The 26,449-nt window shown below is 36.3% G+C and overlaps 1 protein-coding gene across 1 annotated transcript in view; it reads left to right on the top strand.

Annotated features, from left to right (window-relative positions):
* LOC120313635 (protein eyes shut homolog) overlaps nt 1-26,449 on the top strand; it is a 304,352-nt gene that overhangs the window by 42,483 nt on the left and 235,420 nt on the right. The window contains exon 4 of the mRNA XM_039355733.1: nt 6,831-7,030. Coding sequence (XP_039211667.1) covers nt 6,831-7,030 — 200 coding nt within the window. The remainder of the gene's footprint in view (nt 1-6,830; nt 7,031-26,449) is intronic.

The raw sequence follows: 26,449 nt of genomic DNA, 5'->3' as shown, positions 1-26,449 counted from the left end.
GTGCATGTTTCACTAGTTTCCCGTTTGTGATTCTGTCTGTCATGGGCAGTAGTTGCTGTTTTCTGCTTCCTTCTAGTTCCTCCAACCATCCCCTCGGAGCCACATTCCAATCCTCCTTTTCTCTCAGATCGTAGCCCCCGTGTGCCATCCCATCCTGCACCACTCTCCCTCCTATTCCTTTCCATCACTCCCTTAGATCTATCATCACTCTCCTCCCTATATTCTTGGGAGGAGTCGTTCTGGAGTGTGTGCCTGTCAGTAAGGCATTGCCTAGCTCGTAACCGGTCAATCCATTGCTCACTCCATTTGGGGCTTCTGTCCTCATCCCTCATCGGAGAATCTCCTAGGCACGCTCCGTTCGTAGTCTTCTGTCCTCCCAAGGGATCAATCACCACAGAGCTATTCCCCTCCCTCTCACAAACCAGCCCAACTAGCGTAACGAGGGTGTCTGTTTCACTCCCCGGGGGGTAAATCATTCCCCCCGGCATGTGTGATTGTAGTCCGAGTGCTCTATCGTATGCTGTATTTCCTATTCCTCCCCCCACAGTTGTTATCTCCGTTCGTATTTCTCCTATTGAACTGATTGGGAGGGCCTCGCTCTCTCTTTCCTGCTGCAATTCAGTTGTCAAAGCACCTCCACTCGCTCCGTTCATCGGGAAGTTGTTCCATAATTGACAGTCAGGTTTCTGGTGGCTGTTTGTCATTTGTGGGGGATTTTTCAAAGTTCTACTGTCTTGGTCCGAAGCCAAGGGAATGTCCATTTGGTCGTGTTGTGTGTGGGGGGATGTCCTATTCTTCTCCCACACATGTGGTCGATACCTAGGTCTTCTCCAGCAGTTCAAGCGACGGTTCATGTGCCATGTTTATAAGGTCCATTGTGCCGGGCACATGTCTATATGGCGATTAATGGAATTTTCCCCCGAAAACCAGGCCTCCTTTAATAGGCGGCCCCCCTTTGTGGCATCAAAGGCCAAGATTTGTGTGTGGTCAAAATCAAAGTTATGGCCACTTTCGGCCATATGTGACCAGATCTGCGAGTATTGCTCGCCCCTCTTGATTGCCAACTTATGTTCATGTAGGCGAGTCTTCAGCCTTTTTGATGTTTCCCCTACATAATTACTGTGGCAACCCATGGAATCAATTTTATAAACCACTGCAGACCTTTCTGCGGTGGGAAGGGGATCTTTGGGGCGCATGATCTTTGATCACAGAGTCTGGTCAGGTTTATGTGCCACTCTTATGCCACTCTTCCAGCGTGATAGCAGAGGCAGTTCTCCAGCAACTGGAACGTGAGGCTATGTCCCAGTACCAGCCCAAATTTTGGACTCGGTACGTTGACGACACGTTTGTTGTCGTCAAACGATGCCAAAAAGCCAACTTTATGGGAATACTCAATTCGGTTTATCCGGATATTAGGTTTACGGTGGAGGAGGAGAGCCGGGGCTCGATAGCCTTCTTAGATGTACTTGTCCAACAAACACCAGAGGGCTTAGTACATACGAAGGTCTATCGCAAGCCCACCCACACGGACCGAATCCTCCACTATAACAGCAACCACCCAGTATCCCATAAAGTTGGCTGTATTAAAACGCTGTTCAAGCATGTGCATTCACATTGCAGCATGGTGGAAGCAAAGGAGGAAGAGAGGAGACATTTGTACCGGATTTGCCAACTCAATGGATATCCGCTACGATTCATAAAACGTCACAGCAGGATACCCAGGTATGACCACCAAGAAACTCCCCCCCAAGGACAATTAAAACGCATTTCCCTACCGTATATTCATAACGTGTCCGAAGCCACAGCCAGACTGCTGGCCCCCCATGGCATAAGAGTGGCACATAAACCTGACCAGACTCTGCGATCAAAGATCATGCGCCCCAAAGATCCCCTTCCCACCGCAGAAAGGTCTGCGGTGGTTTATAAAATTGATTGCATGGGTTGCCACAGTAATTATGTAGGGGAAACATCAAAAAGGCTGAAGACCCGCCTACATGAACATAAGTTGGCAATCAAGAGGGGCGAGCAATACTCGCAGATCTGGTCACATATGGCCGAAAGTGGCCATAACTTTGATTTTGACCACACACAAATCTTGGCCTGTGATGCCACAAAGGGGGGCCGCCTATTAAAGGAGGCCTGGTTTTCAGGGGGAAATTCCATTAATCGCCATATAGACATGTGCCCGGTACAACAGACCTTACAAACATGGCACATGAACTGTCGCTTGAACTGCTGGAGAAGACCTAGGTATTGACCACATGTGTGGGAGAAGAATAGGACATCCCCCCACACACAACACGACCAAATGGACATTCCCTTGGCTTCGGACCAAGACGGTAGAACTTTGAAAAATCCCCCACAAATGACAAACAGCCACCAGAAACCTGACTGTCAATTATGGAACAACTTCCCGATGAACGGAGCGAGTGGAGGTGCTTTGACAACTGAATTGCAGCAGGAAAGAGAGAGCGAGGCCCTCCCAATCGGTTCAATAGGAGAAATACGAACGGAGATAACAACTGTGGGGGGAGGAATAGGAAATACAGCATACGATAGAGCGCTCGGACTACAATCGCACATGCCGGGGGGAATGATTTACCCCCCGGGGAGTGAAACAGACACCCTCGTTACGCTAGTTGGGCTGGTTTGTGAGAGGGAGGGGAATAGCTCTGTGGTGATTGATCCCTTGGGAGGACAGAAGACTACGAATGGAGCGTGCCTGGGAGATTCTCCGATGAGGGATGAGGACAGAAGCCCCAAATGGAGTGAGCAATGGATTGACCGGTTACGAGCTAGGCAATGCCTTACTGACAGGCACACACTCCAGAACGACTCCTCCCAAGAATATAGGGAGGAGAGTGATGATAGATCTAAGGGAGTGATGGAAAGGAATAGGAGGGAGAGTGGTGCAGGACGGGATGGCACACGGGGGCTACGATCTGAGAGAAAAGGAGGATTGGAACGTGGCTCGGAGGGGATGGTTGGAGGAACTAGAAGGAAGCAGAAAACAGCAACTACTGCCCATGACAGACAGAATCACAAACGGGAAACTAGTGAAACATGCACTAACTGCAAGGAAAGGGGAAATACCCCAGCTAATTTTAGAACTAGCGAGAAAGACACACGTAACAGCACACGTAGAAAGGGTGAGAAACAACTACACCCTAATGCAGGACACACACTTGGATTACAACGCACACAGCTGGGACCTATGACACGATCCAAGAGCCGAGCGCAAATGATTGGAGGCTGCATATAAGCCCTCCCAACGACTGCTGTTTACACCCTGATGATGTCAAGAGCTCTTGACGAAAGCTAGGTTTAGTAAATAAAAGTTTTAACATTTTTAACTTTTGTATAATTTTATTCTCTTGGTATTCAACTATTTATTGATTTTAATATATATATATATATATATATATATATATATATATATATATATATATATATATATGAGTAAAAATCCGACTCCTGGGTGCTCCAACACTAGAAGTTTTTAAGAAGAGATTGGACAATCATTTGTCTGAAATGGCATAGGGTTTCCTGCCTAAGCAGGGGGTTGGACTAGAAAACCTCCAAGGTCCCTTCCAACACTGCTATTCTGTTCTGTTCTGTTCTATTCTAATGAATAGGTTTGCTTAACAACTGCTGCAAAAATGTCAGAAAATTACTTCCAATTATGTGAGTGCCTCATCTTACAACCACAGTGACTAACAGTAATTCTGGGCTCAGTTATGATCATTAGATGGGAATTACCAGTAAATGTAATGCAGTTATATCATCAAACAAAAAATCCAAAACTGGATTAAACTCTCACTTTATTCCTAATTAATATAAGATTAATGGCGGTATAAATCACTGTCACCAATTGGCCTCTGTTACATTTCCTAAAGTGAAGAACTTTACAAAGTACTTCACATTTCCATCTAAAACCTTAACAGGGCCAAAATGAACTATATCGAATATTTTAAATTTTGGAGAATATTTTCATTTTTGATAATGATTTTTTATATTTTTAAAATGATTATTTTTAGATATTTGTTGTTTTATACAATTGAGGTGTGGCACCCAAAATCATTTATGAGATGGGCAGCTATGATTAATAAATCAATAAATAAAGTTGGGCAATTAATTTTCGCAAGGGGCCACATGAGAAACTGAGAGTTTGTGGAGGGCCAACACCACTACCCCCTAGCTTCTGATGCTGCCATCTTACCTACATTGCTGCTACCACCCTACCCTCCACCCCCAATGCTGCCAACACTCCTCCCCTTGCCACCAATGCTCCACCTCCTAACAAGGACCACCCATGGGCCAGACGTAGCCCAGGGGCCATAAAATGCCCAAGTCTGGTATAGATATATGAAAATGAAGAAAGTCTAAGCAGGTGAAGCTTAATATATAAGAAATAGATTATGTGTTAAAGAAATCTTACCTAGAACAGAACATTGTTCAATGTTGAGGAAAATTTCATTGTGCCTGAACATGCACAGATGTCTTAATGGAGAGAAGTACTTCTCATTATTCTCTAAAAACAAAACTTTCCACAGGTGTTGTAAATGCATTGTTAATGGTGGATTGCAAACTGCACACCAGAAACAATGCGTAAGCAGTATAAACAAAAACTGAATGCCTTTTATAGATGGCATTTTTCTCAATTGCAGATGTCATCCACACAAGTGCACCAAAGTTTTCACTGTTCTTAACTCTGTGTTGCATTCTATATCACCTCCCTTTTTTAAAAAAAAATAAAATGAATGTGTATATAGGTAAAATTGCATTAAGGAAAAAAAACCTATTTGAAGGAAATACCAGAATGCACAGAAATCCCAAAAATTGCTTGTAAAATGTACATATTAAGGAAAATATGTATAATAAAATAGAAATGGGCATAACAATTAGTGTGAATTTTCATGGATTTTTAAATTATCTGCAAAACTAAATATATTACACTTTTGATCCCAAATATTTGTTTCACTTCTAAAGTGATTACAAATACTGAAGCAGAGAGTAGACACCCCTGACCTGCATCTTAACTTATTGGAAAACTTGTGGAGAATGTTCTATTTACTGTAGTCCTTGTTGTACCACAAATATATACCCTCCACCCAAGTTTTACATTCTTATCCTGGACTGAATTTGTTTAAAACTTTTAACAAGAAAGGCTACTCCAAATTATTAAAGGCTCTTTTTGCATTTAGGAACATTACTGCCACATTCTTTTTCTTATTGTTGATGTATTATAATGCATTTATTATAAATCTGCGGTTGTGTTTTATCTTCCTTTTGGGAATGTAACTTGTTTGATCTACATGTATTATTTCAGAAACACAATTTTTTAGACATTCAGCTAATATTATAGTGAATATCTTATAGCCAATATTGAGTAGAAAAATTGTTCTGTGTGACTGAAGTTTCTTTGGACCATTTCCTTCTTTGTAAATCAAAGTTATGTATGCTTCTTCTACATTTTTTTAAGTTGTTTGTGTCTCTTTAATTGAACTCATTGTTCTTAGCAATGTTTCCAATAGTTATTCCTCTAAATTTGTACACTATGAGGGTACCAGCCAATAGGATAAAAAAATGTCAAGGCATACAAGATTAAATGCTAGCAGTTGATGTAATATTAACTATTATGCAAACAAAAAGCTCAATAAGACAATTGATGAAAACAATAAAAAATGAATAATTGTATAGTAAAGTGAATGCAGAACTTCCAAGAGGAATCACAGTAGAACAATAGGGAGAGTAATAGAAAAAAATCAATAATGTTTATTTCAATCTCCAATTTAAGGGATAATTAGTATAAACTGCTTTACAGCTGTTTTGTAATGCCATAAACAATTACCAAGATAGACAAATCATATAACAATAAATATTGCAAATGCCACAACAGAGAAGGAACATTTTATCACAAGAGGAAATTACAAAACTCAAACCTACGTGGAAGAATAATCAATATATTCAAAAAATTCTAAAAACAAAATGTGACTTAAGACCACAAATATTTCTGTTAGGTGTAATTCCAGAAAATATAGAGGCAAAATATCAGAGTTTGCTAAGTTACATGGACAAATTTGGCCCAATGTTGGAAAATAAAAACCCTGCCAATGATGCAATGAATAGACTAAAATTTGAGAGTATTCAGTAATAGCAAAATCGGCTGTATACTGTATCTCCATAACCAAATTAAGCAGGAATGGCTTCTGTATATACTACATATCACACAGCATGTGAAACTTTGGAACATGTTTTGGAACATGTTTTCTAGGAAAAGAGTTATTAGACCAATTAAAAAATAGACAGAATGACTTAAACAGATATTATCAATAACTCTTGGTGTTCAGAATAAAAGTGCAAATATTTAGGTTAGTGGTGGGAAACAAAGGCAAGGGGAAAACATTACTTAAAAATCTTTCTATAGATTTTTTTTCTTGCTTTGTATTTACAACTTTCTAAAATCTTTGAAAAGCTTAAATAAATAAAACTATATAAATCAGCCTTGGTAAATTTATTTATCCTGACATGAATGTGAAAGTTGCTTGACCTTTTCTGCATTGTTAAAAATGGAAGTGGGTTAGATTTCTAGGGATTAATCTTCCATTCTTGTCATGTGTTACTATAAAAATCTATAACTTACATATACTTAAGTCTACACTTATTGACATGAGAACTGTGGCTTAATTCAAAGACATAGACTTAAATACAAAACAATTTACTCATGAAGAGTTGAGTTCTTGCTGCCAGATAGAATAGGGATCTGTTCCCACAAAGCCATATAATGCTTCAAAGCTCTGAGATCAATTTATTATCATTTATCTCATCAGGAATGTGAATCATCCCCTTGCCTTAATGGAGGCTCTTGTCAAGATCTGGTCAATGCATTCGAGTGCATTTGCTTGAGTGGATACAGAGGTGAATTTTGTGAGGTGGATATTGACATTTGCACTGAACTGCTGCTGAACTCATCCCTCTGCTTCAATGGAGGGAAATGCATTGACGGCCCTGGAAGAACTTTTTACTGCAGGTCAGTTGTCTGCTTATCTGTAACCGGTACAATCAATATTTGTTTGTTGCACAATCTTTTCTAAAACAAATTGAAATTCATGGGTTATAAAGGATTCATTATTTTCTGGAGCTTCTTGAATGGTACTCCTTGTGCTTGAACAATTCCTTCATTGCTGAGATAACTCTAAACTCTAAAGGGACTGGTGTTTCTAGGATGGTTATGAGTCATTCGTATACCATGATTAAGGCTCTGGGTATCCAGTGATTTAGTAGCAAGAACTGATACAATTAGCTCCTACCAAAGAGCTGAATGTACTTTTGTGGTTGCTAAGAGATGACAGTTACTTGGTACTCCATAATCAATCCATCAAAACCAGGAATTAAATAATTTAAGTGGTTGAAATCCAACTCCTGTCAACCCAGCCATCCTGGTCAATGGTAGTGAATAATCAATGCTATCTGAATGACGCATAATCAGATCAACTGTTTTCCTTGACTGTTGCTCTGAGAAAGTTGACAATCTCAGTTTCTATTTTGCCTTTCCACCAATGAATAATACTCTAAATGATTAACAAAATGGAAGACGTGACAGTGTCTTTAATTATATCTGAACTAGGAGAACATCATATATAAACAGTTCACTTTAATTGGCATGCAAAAAGTTGCATGCCAATTAAACTCATCCTAACTTTAGCTGACCAGTATTCTCCAAATGTTGACATGGGAGCAAGAAATCTAAGACTGCCTGCAGCTTCTGAATATAATGCTGAACAGAGTTTTCATATAAATTACTTTTATAGCTCAAGAAACTTTTGTAACATGGTACCATCCTAGCTCAGTTTTACATAAGAAACCATTCCCCTGATATTATTCTCACAGGAAACTTGTGTTAGGAAATAACTGTTCTCTTCAGTGTGGTAATTGCCATGTAATTGCCATGCTTTCCTCCTATTCAGACAAAACATAGGTGACAAGATGAGAAAATGACAAGGGCAGGAAGTCCTTGTCCGTGTGTATTTTATGTAGAAATCAGGATGCATTCAAATCGCTGAAAGCTTTATAATAGGAAAGGCACCGTCTATGGCACCTCTGAGAAGGTGGGTGTGGGTTGTAAAAATGTGACAGTTTTAATTAAACAAGAGTCACAATGCAGTTCATAAAATCAAATTCATAGAATTCATTTTATTTACTCTCGGAGGAGGATGTTCAAGATTGCTGTGTAAATGTGCAAAAACAACAATGGCAGATTGAAAAGCAACTCATCACTTGCAAAGTTTTGACATGATGGAGATAATGGGATTGATGTGTGTGAGTTTGTGTGTATATGTCTGTATTGGGTTGAAATGAAAATATGTATTTTCACAAAGCTTTCAACATTCTCTAGGCTGTTCTAGGAGGTATTTATCACATTCTCATTGCATAAAGATAATACTCTGAATTTTACTTTGACTTACTCATGTCTTAAATAAGCTTGATAAAACACCCCATAATCCTCTGGCAACAATTTTCTGTGCAAAATACCAATATATTTCAAAAGTATTATATTTCAAGTTTTCATTATCTATGTTGCACTTTGAAATAAAGCTGAAATTAATTAATAATTTTATTAAGTACAATTATTAAATACAAAGCCATCTCTTAGTGGATTATAATTCCATGTGGCAATAAATAGCATAATATATTTAATTATACCATTAGTCTGTAAATGAACTTAAAGCAAAATTCAGGAGAAACTACTTATCCTGCCTTGCATTTGTCTTTGTGAAGAATGACAATTCTGTGTTATTACACTGCTTCTTTTGTACCTCAGTTATCTTTTTCTTTAGCTTCATACGTTTCATTTACCCATTCTGCACTTTAATTTTCTTGGTTGCAGTGATCCAATTATGTAAATGACATCACAATATACCTTCCGATGCGACATTGCCAACACACCCTCTTAGCTGTTTAAGCAAATTAAACACTAAGAAGAGAAATCAAGAGAAGGAAACCAAGAATCAAAGAAAAAGAATATTTGATGCCATGTAATTTAGACTCAAAGACGTTGCTCAGTTCTAAGATATGTTTATATTATGTAGTAATTAGAAAAGTGTTTAATGCAATTGGTTTTAGAGATAGTACTAGAAGAATGACTTAATGCTTGAAAAATGTTCATCTTCTAATTCCAACGATATTTTCAGAAAACAAAAACACAGCTTATCACTATTGGTGAAAAATATCATGTCTGATAATATATATAATCATGCCATATAAAGAAGGCAATTGTGTATGAGGAGTCTTTAGTGCAAGTTCAGGTCACAAGGGTGTTCATTAATAGGCTCTAAAATGTAGCCAAAATTGTTTTGTGTGGAGAATTTGATACGGTAAGGTACATTTCTCGCCAGCCAAGGAATTGAGAGGAGTGGGAATTGGAGAAATTAAATATAAGAACAAATTATCACCATCTAAGGCTCTCCATCAGAGAGAAAGAGAGAGAGAGAAAGAGAGAAGAAGAAGGAGGAGGGAGGGAGGGCGAGAGGGAGGGAGGGGAGAGAGATGTATATTACATTTGGGCAAACCACAAATAAAATTACAAAAAATATATACATTTTCTGAAGAATTCTTAGGGAACCTAGGGTAGAAAACAACACTCAACAAACTTACCCAAAAAATGATTGTTTCTGTCTATTTATTGATTCAAAGGATCAATAAAGGATCCAAATGATTGTTTCTGTCTATTTATTGATTAAATCACTGGACCCTAAGCCTTGCGGGCAAAAGCCCAGATGAAAGGTTTAAAGACTACCTATATGTTACAAAGGTTTTAAATTTTAAAACATGTGCGGCACAGTTTAGAAGGCAATTACAAAGGCAGTTAGATCTCTATATTTTTAAACATTATAATACAGTTTGTTTATCTGACATTTGTTGTGTTGTGACATTTGTTGTGCTGTTGTGTAATAAAACTGCTCTAAGAGTTTCACTTGTGCTTAAGGTATCTGTTCCCCTTTGATAACCTGGCATTTCTCCTAGATTGAAAGGGCACTAAGTAAAGCTATCAATTATCACTTACTTTATTCTAAGCATTAGAGTAGAAACAAAAAGGTGCTAAGTAATTTATGTTCAAGTTTCCCCCCCCCCCTCAGGTTGTGTTTTGTTGCAAACAGATCTGCTTGAAAGATGAGAATTTTTTCCTACTTTGCACACATAAACTCTTTTCCTTGAAGCTACTACCATGGTGAACAAGAGATGCTAAGATAAAATTCAAAAGGCTATGTGCAAACATAGCAAGTAGCTTCTTAGAAATCCAGGTAATTCTGAATATAGAATCTGCTGTATTTATAGTTAGTTCTCATCTTACAACCACAAATGGGATGAAAATTTCCATTGCTTAGCCAAGTGTTAAGAAATTCACGTCCGATGTTATGACTTTGACTTATGATTCAGTTGTTAACTGAATCACTGCAGTTGTTAAGGGAATCATGTGGTCACTAAGCAAATCTGGCATTCCCCTCCCCCCAATTGATGTTGCTTGTTAGAAGGTGGCTCAGAAGGTCGCAAATGGTGATCACATGACCCTGGGATGCTGCCACTGTCATTAATTCAGTTGCCAAGTGCCTGAATGTTGATCACATGACCATGAGGATAATGTAATGGTCATAGGTTACTTTTTTCATTGCCATTGTAACTTTGAATATTTACTAAACGGATGGTTGTAAGCTGAGGACCACTTGTATTATAAAGACACTTCAATTCACTTATTATAGTCTGTGCCCTATGTTTATAGCACTTCAACTAAGGAATACTGCAATATGCTCTGTATGTGGCTGCCTTTGGAGACCACTCAGATGCTACTACTAGTCTATAGTTTTGTAGCACAAATAATTGTGGGTACATCTCAGTATACCTATGTTACACCAAATTACACACAGAGAGACAGACTGGTTATCAGTGAGCTTTTGAGTGATGTTAGAAGAAAAATGTTCTGCATTCAAATGCAAGCTGGATTACACATAAACATGCTAGGAAATTCCTTGAAGAGAAAGGAAGTTTTTATTTGACAGTTTAATGTGGAGCATAGAAATTGAAGGTAGACTAAGATGTTAGAAAGCTGAGAGTGATATTACTTATAGTAACAATGGGCTTTGATAAGAAGTATGTTAGATTGAGGTGTTCCTGCTTTTCAGATGTGTGAAATTCAAGAGTGGAAGGTCTGTTCCTAATCCTGTGGATATGGGTAAATCTCTTCATTAATGTCAAATTTATGAAGGATCTGGCATCAAGGTGTAGTCTTGTGACAAGAAATTTCTCTTATCATGAGTGATCTTTGTTATACTGTTTGTTTCTTTGCCAGTGTTGGCCGACTTCCTGACTTTCTTAATCAATTTGAGCCCAAGGGTCAATGCTGGCAGAGAAAGGTTAAGTGGTTTCCTTTTAACTTTATTTTGAGGTTTGCTAGCTGATCAGAGATAGCCAGGCTTGACGTGTAACCTGACCAAAATAGGAGGGGATGCCAGAGGGGTTTTATCTTCCAATGATGTAATTCCATGTGTTGGTTACCTTGTATAAATCCTTTATACCAGACTAAACGGCATCTGACCTGGCTAAGTGAGGAGCCATCTCTCTCCCAACATTTTCCTACCTCATAAGATCCATGAGAGCAGGTACCTCTATTAAGCAGATACCTCTTTGTTTTCTGTTAAGCAATGTCATCTGATGGGGCCTAGGAAACACACCTTCTCTGTTTTAGTGATTGGCCTTTGGAGGATCAGCCCCCTGAAAGTTCAGACAATTTCAACATATAAGCTTTAGACAGTGGTGGGATTCAGCCAGTTTGCACCACTTCAGCAGAACCGGTAGCTAATTTTTTGTTGACCATTCCAGAATGGACTTCCGGAAATGGCATTCACACAGAGAACCGGTTGTTCACATATTTGAACTCCACTATTGGCTTTAGAACTTTAAACTCCATCGCATCCAACTTGGTGTACAGAGTTTGTCTGGTATTCTGCTATTATATTTATTTGTCTCTTTTTAGTTATGGATCAGCTTTAATTGTACTCCACCCCAGAGTTAATGTTTGTTCAGAAGCTTCAGGCATCTCAATTATAAATGAACAAATGATTTAAATTTAAATTATAAGTAAATAAATTCTTTCTTTTTAGCCAAAGATATTCATGATAATATAAAATAATTAAACAAAAAAACTATTTTTTGGCCTAGCACAGTGATGGGCAAACATAGCATTGCAGAACTCTTTCAGATAAATACCATTGTGCCTTAATAATGGCCAACCTTCAAGCAATGGAAGTTGAAGGGATTATGTCAGCATCAAAAAGAAGACATGGTGCCAATAGAATATGGCTAAATAAGGAAGGAAATGAAGAGTCTTGGTCCTTCACAGCAGGATCTATTAAAATTAACTTGATGACTACTACATAGGAAACTGGAGTCTTTAACCTTTGAAAAAGAATACAGTTTTAAATGAGCTGGTTTTATGGAAAAGGACAAGAAATAATTAAATGGCTCTGTAAATGTATCATTTGCAGTTCTGCTAAAAATAGATGCAATCTATAACTCTGAGCCTCTCTTTCCCTCATTAATGGGTTATCTGTATCATGTCACACAGAATTTCGAAACTTTTTACTCAAGGAGGAGGAAAAGAAAGCCAGTGATAGAATTTTGATAGGGAGTTTTCTGGTAGGAAGTCAAAAATACCACAACTGAAGGAGGACCTAGGACAGTGAGGGAAAATTGTAAGAAGGTTGAGCAGTGGAAGCATTTGATCTAAAACTCTGACCAAAAGCCCTATGTGCCCACTCTAGAACATGAGACAGGAATGTGTTTGGATGATATTAGCCTAAGCAAGCCAGGTGGAGTTAATGCTTATTTCATTCCTATCCCATCCTATTACATTATGAGAGGAAGAGCTGGTAGGGTACATCTATGTTTCTGTCTGTCTGTCAGTCAGTCCATCCATCCATCCATCCATCCATCCATCCATCCTACATAAAACAAGCTTCACTGAGCTTATAGGCTGTTCCAATCATGCGTGATGATTTTACAGATCTGTTATGATGATGCTATTATTTGAATGAATTTAAAATGGGAAATGGCACATGCCCAATTGTTCTCTCTATCTTTCTTTTCTGTCTTTCTCATAAAGGACATATAGATGATGCTTTTTTTAAAAAAAATCTTTCCTATAATATATCATAAACATAGAAACAGCTGCAAATGAAAAATATGAAGCATTAGGAAGAAAAGAATATTGTTACTTGATTGAGGGAAATCTAGATGACCAAGTAGAGAAGGTTCCTTTCATGCCCATTAAGTCTATGGTCTAAAATCACTTGGTTGCACTTTTTTTTTTTTTTTTTTATTAAAAGTTTTATAAATTTTACAAAAAAAAACAAGAACAATACAGAACAAAAAACAACATATACAAAAGAAAAAAAAAATTAAACAATACATATAAAAAAAACCCCCCACCCCACACCCCTCCCAAAAACCCTCCCTTCCCCCCCCCTGAGCTTCCCAGAGCAGAATATAGGCTTAAGAAATAATAATAATAAAAAAAAAAAAAAAAATAAAAATTAAATTAAAAACTTTATATTTATATATATAAAAAAGATATCTATAATATATATAAAAATAAAACTTATGAAAAAGCTATATAATATTTTTGTATACCCAATCTAAATTGTATAAATTTTATCCATTTGTCCCAGATAGCAAAAAACTTCTCTTGCGTTTGTTGCTTTAAGAAAGCCGAAATCTTTGCCATTTCCGCCAGATAAGCTACTTTAAAAAACCATTCCTGCAATGTAGGCAAAGATTCCTTCTTCCAATATTGTCCAACTAACAGCCTCGCGGCTGTGATCAAATTTAACATCAATACAACCTCCTTTGTATCACAATCTGTAACAATACCTAACAAAAATAATTGCGGAGTAAATTTTACCCTCCTTCTAAAAATTCTCTGGATATTCCACCATATTTTGATCCAAAATGCTTTTATCTCTCTACATGACCACCAAATATGATAATAGGAAGCCTCCTTATAACCACATCTCCAACATTTAGGTTGCACGTCAGGGTACATGTAAGACATTTTTTGTGGATCAAGGTGCCATCTATAAAACATTTTATAAAAATTCTCCCTTAGATTCTGTGCTTGAGTAAATTTGACATTTCTCACCCAAATAGTTTCCCAGGTGTCCAATGAAACTGGCTCACCAAAGTTCTGCGCCCATCTAATCATACAATCTTTAATTAGTTCCGTTTCTGAGTCCAATTCAACTAAAACCCCATAAATTCTCTTAATGTGGGTTTGTCTTTGATCCTTCAGTTGCTTAATAAGATTTTCATCTTCTCTAAGAAAACCCACCTTACAATCCATCTTCCATCTATCTAGTAGTTGCCTATATTGGAACCAAGAATAAGTAAAATTTTCTTGTGCTAATTCTTCCCGTGATTTTAATTGCCAGTTTTGTCCATCCCATTTAAGTAACTGTCTGTAAGACACCATATCCATTTTAACCCCTCTTTTTATTCCTTCTATCGCATGCCAAGGTATAGCCCATAATGGTACTTTAAAATCACTTTTATAATATTTTCTCCAAATCCTAAGTAAAGAAATTCTTAAAATATGAGATTTAAAAGCCCAATCTATTTTTTTATTAAATATTAAATAGGCATGCCACCCATAAAGTAAATCCCATCCCTCTAGATAAAGTATCTCAGAATTTGTCAAATTTACCCAGTCACTAATTAATGTTAAAACCACCGCATCATAATATAATTTCAAATTTGGTACCTTGAGTCCGCCCCTCTCACGGAAGTCTTGCATAATTTTGAACTTAACCCTTGGTTTTTTCCCTGCCCAAATAAATTTATTGAGACCCTTCTGCCACTCATTTAAATTAATCTCATTTTTCAAAATTGGTAACATTTGAAACAAAAAAAGAAACTTGGGTAGAATATTCATTTTTATCACTGCAATTCTTCCCATGAGGGATAATTGCAGCTTTTCCCAATTCTTCAAGTCTTTCTGTACCCCGACCCACAACCTTTCATAATTATTTTTAAATAGTTTTGCATTAGAAACAGACAGCATCACCCCCAAATATTTTACCTTATTAACAATCTCAAAACCCGTCGAGTTAACCAAAATCTGCTTCTCCTGACTCGACAAATTTTTAGGTAAAATTTTAGTCTTATTTACATTAATCTTAAAACCCGAGACCAAACCATAATGGTGAATCAACTGTAATAAGTTTACTACAGAATAATCAGGTTGCGACAAAGTAACAACCAAGTCATCCGCAAAAGCTCTCAACTTATATTCTTTTTTATTAACATATATTCCTTTAATTTCCTGAGACTCTCGAATTTTAATCAATAATATTTCCAATGTTAAAACAAACAACAATGGCGATAAAGGACACCCCTGTCTAGTACCTTTCTCTATTGTGAAAACCTCCGACAAACCTCCATTAACAATAAGTTGTGCTGTTTGTTTTTGATATATTACCTTAAGGGCTTGTAATATGTTTTCACCAAAATTCATTTCTTCCATTACTCTTAGCATAAAATGCCAATTCAGTTGGTCAAATGCTTTTTCAGCATCTAAAAATATGAGCCCTGCAGGAACTTGGTTGTTCTTATCTAAGTATTCTAATAAGTTAATAATTTGTCTAACATTGTTTTTCATATACCTTCCTGTTATAAACCCTGATTGATCTTTATGCACAAGATGATGCACCACCCTCATAAGCCTATTTACCAAAATTTTTACAAATATCTTATAATCCACGTTTAAAAGAGATATAGGCCTATAGTTTTTTGGTAAAGTAAGATCTTGATCCTCCTTTGGAATCAATGATATAAAAGCACTACGCCATGAAGGAGGAATCTCTAAACCCTGTAAGATACCATTAAAAAGATCATTTAATGGTTGAATCATCTCCTCCATTAAAGCTTTATAATAAACAGCTGTTAACCCATCCGTACCCGGTGCTTTCCCTAATTTCAATTGTTGAATTGCTGAGGCGATTTCCTCCTTAGTAATTAAACCATTAATTTCATATTTCTGATCCTCAGTCAGTTTAGGAAAACTTGCCTCAGCTAAATATTTATTTATATCTAACAGTTGTACATTAGTAGATTTGTATAGGTTTTGATAATAATCCAAAAAAGATTTTTTAATTAATTCCTTCTGAGAAACTAGTTTACCCTTATAATTTATTTTCTCTATTATTCTCAGTCTCTGTTTCTTTCTTAATTGATAAGCCAACCATCTCCCCGGCTTATTAGCATTACAAAATGTATTTTGTTTCATAAATAATAAATTGGTTGCAGCTTGATCTGCTATCAACATATTAAATTGTGACCTTAATAACTTTACAGATTCTTTAGTACTTTCATCAGAAGGATTTAGAATCAAAGCCCTTTCTTTTAGTTTAATTTCATCTTCAAGTTCTCTACGTTTCTGAGTCTGATTTCGCTTATAAAAATTATTCATTTTTATCAAAACACCGCGCATAAATGCTTTACCTGCATCCCATACCATTGACATTGAAGTCCCCTTATACATATTCAAAGCAAAATAGTCCTTTAAACACTCCTTTAGTTTTTGAACATTCTTCTCTTGTCTAAACAAATTTTCATTAACTCTCCAGGATCTTCTTTCCTCTTTCTCTTGAATCAACTCCATCCAAACTGGACTATGATCCGTCAGTGATCTAGGAAAAATCTTTACATTCTTTACTTTATTATACAAATCCGTGGTAATCAAGAAAAAGTCAATTCTTGAAAAAGATTGGTGTCTGTCAGAAAAAAAAGTAAAGTCTCTCTCCTCTTGATTACGTTCCCGCCAATAGTCCCTTAATTCCCAGTCTTCTTTCATATCAAAAAAGGCTTTAGGTAGCCTTGCTTGTTTAAGAAAAGGAGAGGAACCTTTCTTATCCCTTTGTGTATCTAAGACACCATTCCAATCACCCATTAATACCACCGATCTATAATCAAGCAAAGTTATTTTTTGGTGTAACTGTTTATAAAATTGTTCCTGTTGTTGATTTGGAGCATAAAGTCCAACTATAAGTACTTTCTTACCATAAATACCAAGTTCAATCATCACATATCTCCCCTGGGGATCTGATTCTACCAGACAAGCTGGCAGGTTTTGTTTGACATATATAACAACTCCCCCTTTCTTCCCAGGTGCAGGAGATATAAAATGAGATCCCAAACGAGCATTAACTAAATATTTCTGATCTTTAAGTAGAATATGAGTTTCCTGTAAACAAATAACATCATTGGTATGTTGTTTCAAATAATAAAAGATTTTTTTCCGTTTCTGAGGAGAATTCAATCCATTAACATTCCAGGTCAAAAACTTTGCCATCTCCCTTGGCACGCAGCCTGGAGAAGACACCATCAAACTCTGACAGAGCTGCGTGTGTTGCATAACTCTTGGGTCTTGCTCCTCCCACCGGCGGTGATGCACTTCCAGGAGAATTCTCTTTGGGCTCTTTTTTACGTTGCTCTTTCTCTTTACGCTTATAAGCTGCACGAGTCATCCTCTGCTCTTTAGCCTCCGTTTGGCGTTGCTTTGCCACTTCTATCATCCCTGCGGAAACCAAATCTAGTGCCTCAGATTGCTGCTCAGGTTCCTTAGCACTCAAAGATTTCCGACCAGATGAAGTTGAGCCTGCACTCAGGACCGAAGTATAGAAATCTCTAGCTTTGTCAACTGTGTTCAATCTGTAACGTGTCCCAGCATGGCTCAAAACGATACCCATCGGAATTTCCCATCTGAATGGCATCGATCTAGCTTTAAGCTCATTGGTTAAAAAAGCAAAGTCTTTCCTACTTCTTAAAATTTTAGATGGGATTTCCTTTAGAATGATGACATCTTGGGCGGCAATCTGAAATCTTTTGTTGTAAAAAGCTTGTATAATCTCATTCCGCAGGGACTTCTTTGTAAAGTAAATCACCACATCTCTGGGCAAATTCTTCTGCTTAGCAATCCAGGAGTTGAGTCTATAAATTTTTTCTACTTCTCTCTGTAATTCTCCTTTATCCATATCCAAAGCCAGCGCCAGATCACTAAGAACCACCTCCATCAAATCTTGATTCATATCTTCCTTGAGGCCTCTAATCCTCAGAGCATACTCCATTTGTCTGTATTGAAACATCAAAATATCTTCTTGTGAGGAGTCCACCTTCCTTTCCACGTCTTGAATTTTGTCATCTAAAGAGTCAACTTTGTCTTCCACTTCCTCAAGCCTTGCATCGAGCTTAACCACCACAGTAGCCAAACCTGAAACAGCTGCCAGTATATCTTGTCGTAATTCATTATTATTTTCTTGCAATTTAGACTTTATCCCCGTTATCTCTTCTTTGAGATCAGATTTAATTTCTGATTTAATCTGTGAAACAAATTGAGTCATTTCCTCTCTCATTTGAACTACAATCTCTCCCATTATGCCTCTAACCTCTTGCACTGAAAGTCCAGGTAGAGGAGGGGAGGGTGGTGGCTGAGCCGGTGGTGCATGTTTAGATTGTTGTTGTAGCTGTGCAGTGGAAGTTATAGGAGAAGAAATAACCTTGGGTACTGAGGAAGGCTGCTGCCTCTTTGAAGCCATTTTAAAAAGCACAATTGTCACTTCCCTTTCCCCTCCAGCCAAAAAGGGAGGAGGAAAAAAAGAAAAAAAGAATTTTTAAAAAGAGACAAACTATAATCATTAAAAGTCCAGAATAAATCCCAAGAATAAGTAGTAAAAGAGCAAACAATTCAAAAAAAAAAATTCTAAGCCAAAAGCAAAAGCAAAAGCAAAAAACAATCCTTAAAAAGGGAAAGTAAAACAAAAGAGAAAGGAAAAAAAAACTCTGACACTTTCAAAACGCCATCTTAAGTCCTTTCACTAGTATAACAAAGAAAAGGAGGAAAAATAGTAAAAATCAAAAGATAAAAAAATAAACACCTAAAATATAAGAAAAAGTCCTTTAAACTGCTCCGTCCGTTTAAAAATTACTCACCAAAATGCTGTAAACACGGAGATAGAAGCGGCGGTTTCTTTTGCTTCCAAGGAAGCAAAAACAGCTGGGAGGCGGAGATCAGCAAGAGCTCCGAGGGAACACTCCTTTCACCCCCTCTAGAAATAAATCCAGAGGGGGTTCAGGGGTTCTACCTCTACTCTTGCGTTCTCTATCCCTTCCCTTTGCCCGGGAAGGGATTTCCGAGCCGCGGGCCAGCTGATGCGCGCTGCGCTCCGCGGCTCTGACACTTCCCCAGCTGGACGGCTAAAAGCTAGCCGCCATCGCCGTCGCCTCCCACCGGAAGCTCTCACTTGGTTGCACTTTTGAAATAAAACAAACTGCATTCCCTCAGTACTTTGGAAAAGGAGGGAGATGGCAGAAACCCCCACAGCATGAAGTGGAAACAGTATGAAGTCTTTAACTGTTTTTAGTGGGGGGGGGGTTCAAATTTGGCGAAAGGGGTGAGGAAGGGATCCTCTGCTCCCGCATCAACCTCAGTTAGTCCAGCGCCTCAAAAATCGATTACAACTTTTCTACAGCCCGACACGCAGCAGAAGGATACGCTAGCCATTCTCCAGGCAATTATGGATTTTTAAATGGAAATGAAGAAGGATCTCGATGACTTGAAAAATGATTTGCTTAAGATGGATCAAAAAATCAAAGCTTTTCAACAGGCAATGTCAGATACTCAGCAACGAATGCAAAATATTGAAGACAAGTCAGTAGTAGTAGACCAGAAATTAGAGGCTCTCCAAGATGAAAATCAGAGATTAGCGCAATCTAATGCAGAGCTGGAAGAAAATGTGGCAAGGATGGAATTTGAACGCGCATCATACTTTCTAAGATTCCAAAATGTGATAGAAGAGAGTGATGAGAACCTGTTATTATTGATGACTGAGTTATTGGCAGACTTGCTTGGAATGGAAATGGATCAAGTCTATAGAGTGAATTCAAATTATGCAAGAAGAAATAGAGTGCCCAGGGAAGTTCGTATTAGATTCAGCAAAAGAGCACTTTGGGATGAGATCTTGAGACTAGTGAGGGACCAACCCCTGAAATATAAAGATAAAGATTTGGTAGTTCTCAAACAGATCCCAAGAAGAATTAGAGAAGCTCGAAGATAATACCAATTCTTAACGAGGAAATTGATCAGTAAAGGAGTGAATTTCAGATGGTTAGTCCCAGAAGGACTGTTAATTTTTTGGGACACAAAAAGATACAGATTGAACACCCCACAACAAACAGAGGATTTCTTTAATAATCATAGAGACTTCTTGGAGAGAGGTGAGGCGGAACCTAAGAAACCAGAGGAAACAACTGCAGGAACATCGAAACAAACGGAGGAAGATGCACCTAAAAAGACTCAACCAGAGGAAGATGTGAGGCCTAAAGGTCAGAGACAGATAAGCTCTCCTAGAAAATTGAGACCGCAATACAATTGAAATTATGGAGGAAATTGGAATTCTTTCAATAAATATAAATGGTCTTAACTCCCCATCAAAAAGGGGTAAAATATTTCATAGACTACAAAAATTAAAAATGGATATAATTTGTCTCCGGGAGACCCACATTAAGTTACAACATTCTAGAATACTTGAACAATTAAAACTTGGCAAACTTTATTTTTCCTTGGCATCACAAAAGAAAAGAGGAGTAGCACTTTATATAAAAGAAAAGATGAATTCAAAACAAATTTATACTGATGAAGAGGGAAGAATACTGATAGTGGAGATTACATGGAATCAAAAACAAATATTGATGGTGGCAATATATCTCCCAATGAGAAACAAGATCAATTCTTTCAGCAGTTATATGATAAACTTGTGGACTTAAACTACCATAGCTTGTGTATTCTTAGAGACTTTAATGCAATTGTTGATCCAGTACAGGACTATAAAAGTTACAAACGGGAAAAAAGGAAGTAATGTTTTATCTAAGTCCTTTCTAAGAATGAAAGATGAACTTTGTATACAGGACATTTGGAGAGAGATGTACCCGGAAAAAGCACAATATACCTTTTACTCTAACAGACATAAATCGTGGTCAAGAATTGACATGATATGGACTTCTTTGGACTGAAAGACCATGATACAAGAAATTGAAATAGAATCTAACATTTGGGCAGACCATAATTCAATGAAAATGACCTGGAAAGGACTTAAAAAAAGAATATTGAATAAATCAATATTGAAAGAAGTTTTTACAATTTGCAATAAAAGAAATGGAATTCTTCTTTAAAGTTAATAAAAAAGAAGAAACCTGTATTCAAATTGTATGGGACATGGCAAAAGCTTATTTTAGAGGTTTGGCCATAACTTATCTTGCTAAAAAGAACAAGGAAAAGAAACTTGTTCAACATAGATTGAAAGAACAAATTAGTATGTTGGAATCTGAATTACAATTAGACTCTCAAAAGAAAAAGTTGAAAATACAAATGGAACTATTAAAACATAAGTTAAACTTACTTGAGACAAATATAATGGCACAACAGTTTAAAAGGTCCAAACAGAATTTTTTTGAAAATGCCAATAAACCTGAGAGATGGTTGGCATATAGACTAAAAAAAGAAAGAGAAAAAAGATTAATAAGTAAGCTACGGGATACGGATGGTGACCTACAATGTCATAATGACTTAATGAAAAAAATTACGAAGGAATATTATGAGACACTATATAAGGTGGAGACGGTTTCTAAAGATGTAATTCAGGCTTATTTAAAAGAAACAAATCTCCCAAAAGTTCCTGAGAATATGCGTCAGAGGCTAAACGAGAATGTTTCAATGATGGAGATTACAGAGGCAATAAAAAAGCAAAAGAAAGATAAAACACCAGGACCTGATGGTCTTCCTGTTGAATTTTATGTAGCGTTACAAGATACTATAACTTCAACTCTGAAAGACTTATATAATGAAGTTTTTACACATACCGAAATACCGGACTCATGGACTGAAGCTAATATTACTTTGATACCTAAAGAAGATATTGATCATACACTAATTAAAAATTACAGACCAATATCGCTATTAAATGTAGATTACAAAATCTTTGCTGCAATAATGGCAGAAAGAATGAAAAAAAAATTTGAATGAATTTATACACCCAGACCAAAATGGTTTCCTACCAAAAAGAGAGATAAAGAATAACTTGAGGATTATTTTAAACGTTCTGGAATACTAGGAAATCCATCCAGGGAACCAGATGGCAGTTATATTTCTTGACACACAAAAAGCCTTTGAAAATTTAAATTGGCAATTTATGTTTCAACAGCTTCAAGAAATGGACTTTGGTGAAAATTTTAATAAAGCAATTCAAGCAATTTATAAGAAACAAACAGCAAGAATACTTTTAAATGAAGATTATACAGATAGATTTGAGATTAAAAAAGGCACTAGACAGAGATGCCCGTTGTCTCCTCTGTTGTTTATCCTTACATTAGAGGTTTTGGCAAGAAATATCAGACAAGACACAGAAATTAAAGGCCTGGAGATTAAAGATCAGAAATATAAACTACAGACCTTTGCGGATGACTTCATTCTGGAGGAGCCATTGCAAACAGCTAATAAACTGATGCAGAAAATTGAGAAATTTGGAGCAGTGGCTGGTCTGAAAATAAACAGGGAAAAGACTAAAGTAATAACAAAAAATCTAACAGATAAACAAAAAACTCAACTTACTAAAATGACAAATCTTCAAATAGTTAAAAAAGTTAAATATTTGGGTATTTATTTAACGGCGAAATATACTACACTAAAAGAAGATAATTATGAGAGATTAATGAAACAAATAAAAATGGACTTGGAAAGATAGGAAAATCTTCAATTATCACTTTTAGGAAGAATAGCGACGGTTAAGATGAACATTTTACCAAAGCTAATTTTCTTATTTCAAACAGTGCCTGTTAAACTTACTAAGAATTTTTTTGATGATTTAAATGCAATGATTTTAAGATTTATATGGCAAAAAAGAAGGCGAGAATCAAATGTAAACTGTTACAAGAATCTAAGGATAGAGGGTGCTTTGGGCTTCCAGATTGGAAACTTTACTATCAAGCAACTATTTTGCTTTGGCTTAAAGAATGGATTGTATTGAGAAATAATAGATTACTTTATTTAGAGGGACATGACCTTCAGCTAGGTTGGCATGCTTTTATATGGTATGAGAAATCTAAAGCACATAAGTACTTTCAGAATCATGCAATAGAAATATACTACGTTCAGAATGGGAGAAAATTAAACATAAAATATATATGAAAATACCTGAGTGGCCTTCAACAATGGAAGCATTTGCTTATCCAAATCTGATTAATTATGACAAACTGGTTAGTTATAAAGATATTTTAGATAAAGAGGGAAAACTTAAGGACAGGCAAACTTTACAATTACAAGGTATTGATTTGACATGGTGGTCCTATTTGCAAATTCAAACAAGATATGAAAAAGATATAAAATTGACAGATTTTTACAAAGAACAGATCCCATTGGATAAAATTTTGTTAAAAACAGATGAGAATTTGATTAGAAAACTCTATAAATTTCTTCTAAACTGGAAGATGGAAGAAGAACAAGTGAAAAAAACAATGATAGTATGGACAAAGAACTTTGGATATGCTGTAGATTTGGAAGACTGGCAAAAACTTTAGGATAAAAACATTAAGCTTACAAAAGCGGTAGCATATAAAGAAAACTTATATAAGATGTTTTTATATAAGATGTTCTAACTGGCATATGACACCAGTTTGCTTAGCGAAAATGTTTAAAAATGTTTCGAATATTTGCTGGAAATGTAAACAACAGCCAGGCCCTTATTACCATGCCTGGTGGACATGTGCCCTATCGCTAAGAAATATTGGTCTAAGATTCATAGATGGTTGGAAAAGATGATGAAACCACAAATAGAATTTAAACCAGAATTGTTTTTGTTAGGAATATTAAGACCTAATTATGGTAAAGAGAATGACTACTTGATATTGCATGTTTTAACTGCTGCAAGGATACTATTTGCCCAATTTTGGAAAAATGAGAATCTACCATCTGACCAGATTATTATTACCAAAATTTTAGAGTGTGCAGAAATGGATAGACTAACATTAGAAATGAAAGAAAAAGATGATTCAATTTATTTTAGAACTTGGAAAAATTTTTATCAATGGTTAGAGACACGTTAGAACGTGAAGGATTTAATATTTTAGAATAGATGACTGATTTTTAATCGAGTTCTAACTAACATTTTGATGATACGATTACTTTTCCTGACTTACTGATTTTCATTTGTTACTTTTGATTGTTAGGATTTATTTTTTTATTTTATTTTTATTTTTATTTTTTTGTGATTTTATTAGTAATGTTCAATTAAAAGATCAACGTATTTGTTTACTAATTATTTTTAATATGTTACAGTTTAAGCTTTGTTTAAAATGGTTGAATATGATACTTACTCATTATTATGAACTGGACGGTTGCTTGTTTGTTGAAATATGTGATTGTACCTATCCTTATTTTACCCTAATCCCTTATTTCCTTCCCCTCCCCCTTTCCTTTTTACCCTTCCCTTTACCATACCTGTATTTTTCCTATTTTTCCATACCTATATAAATTTAATAAAATTTTGTTAATAAAAAAAGAATATGGCTAAATAAGGAAGGTCCTTCACAGCAGGATCTATTAAAATTAACTTGATGACTACTACATAGGAACCTGGAGTCTTTAACCTTTGAAAAAGAATACAGTTTTAAATGAGCTGGTTTTATGGAAAAGGATAAGAAATAATTAAATGGCTCTGTAAATGTATCATTTGCAGTTCTGCTAAAAATAGATGCTATCTATAACTCTGAGCCTCTCTTTCCCTCATTAATGGGTTATCTGTATCATGTCACACAGAATTTCAAAACTTTTTACTCATGGAGGAGAAAAAGAAAGCCAGTGATAGAATTTTGACAAGGAGTTTTCTGGTAGGAAGTCAAAAATACCACAACTGAAGGAGGACCTAGGACAGTGAGGGAAAATTGTAAGAAGGTTGAGCAGTGGAGGCATTTGATCTAAAACTCTGACCAAAAGCCCTATGTGCCCATTGTAGAACATGAGACAGGAATGTGCTTGGATGATATTAGCCTAAGCAAGCCAGGTGGAATTAATGCTTATTTCATTTCTATCCCATCCTATTACATTATGAGAGGAAGAGCTGGTAGGGTACATCTATGTTTCCGTCTGTCAGTCAGTCCATCCATCCATCCATCCATCCATCCACCCATCTATCCATCCTACATAAAACAAACTTCACTGGGCTTATAGGCTGTTCCAATCATGCGTGATCATCTTACAGATCTGTTATGATGATGCTATTATTTGAATGAATTTAAAATGGGAAATGGCACATGCCCAATTGTTCTCTCTATCTTTCTTTTCTGTCTTTCTCATAAAGGACATATAGATGATGCTTTTTTTTAAAAAAAACCCTTTCCTATAATATATCATAAACATAGAAACAGCTGCAAATGAAAAATATGAAGCATTAGGAAGAAAAGAATATTGTTACTTGATTGAGGGAAATCTAGATGACCAAGTAGAAAAGGATCCTTTCATGCCCATTAAGTCTATGGTCTAAAATCACTTGGTTGCACTTTTGAAATAAAACAAACTTCATTCCCTCAGTACTTTGGAAAAGGAGGGAGATGGCAGAAACCCCCACAGCATGAAGTGGAAACAGTATGAAGTCTTTAACTGTTTTTAGTGGGGGATTTTCCTCAAATTGTTTTGGCTGAGTTACAAAAGGGCTAAAGCCACAAAAGACATCTCCAGAGCACACAATAAGTGCAAAGCTCAGTCCCAAATTTATATGGATAAGTCCCCTGATATTTACAACTTAAAAAAAGAAATAAAAAGCAGGTGATAGAAAACTTCTTCCTTAACCTGCTGTCAGCTTTAGTAGAAAAGGTGGAAGTAAGTGAACCATTGGGTTGACCTGTTGTAAGAAAGCTAAAAGCAATTCATTGTTTCATTAGCTAATCTTTTGAAATGAAACCCCTTCAAAAGATCAAGCTGGAAATAAAATATTCAGAAATTCAATTCAGGAATTTGGGAATTTAGTTCAACAAGAAGTAGAAACATTTCACGCTGTAAATTGAGAGTTACAGACTTCTCCAATATGGCCAGTAGTTTCTCACATATTTGCCAATAACTTCATTATTCACTAACTGTTCTAAATCAGTTTATCCATCTTCAAATCTTAATGGTTGATCTTGTTTTCACAGATTAATTTGTTTAGATATTTAGCAAGCAACACAATGAGATGATAGATAGATAGATAGATAGATAGATAGATAGATAGATAGATAGATAGATAGATAGATAGATAGATAGATAGACAGATAGACAGACAGACAGAGAGTCAGACAGACAGATGGATAGATTTAAAAAATC

The sequence above is a fragment of the Crotalus tigris genome, unplaced genomic scaffold, assembly GCF_016545835.1.
Source record: "Crotalus tigris isolate CLP2741 ecotype Arizona unplaced genomic scaffold, ASM1654583v1 scf7180000018750.1061991, whole genome shotgun sequence".
Taxonomy (NCBI): Eukaryota; Metazoa; Chordata; class Lepidosauria; order Squamata; family Viperidae; genus Crotalus; species Crotalus tigris.
Note: the sequence above shows the minus strand (reverse complement) of the source record. Positions and strands in the feature narration are given on the sequence as shown.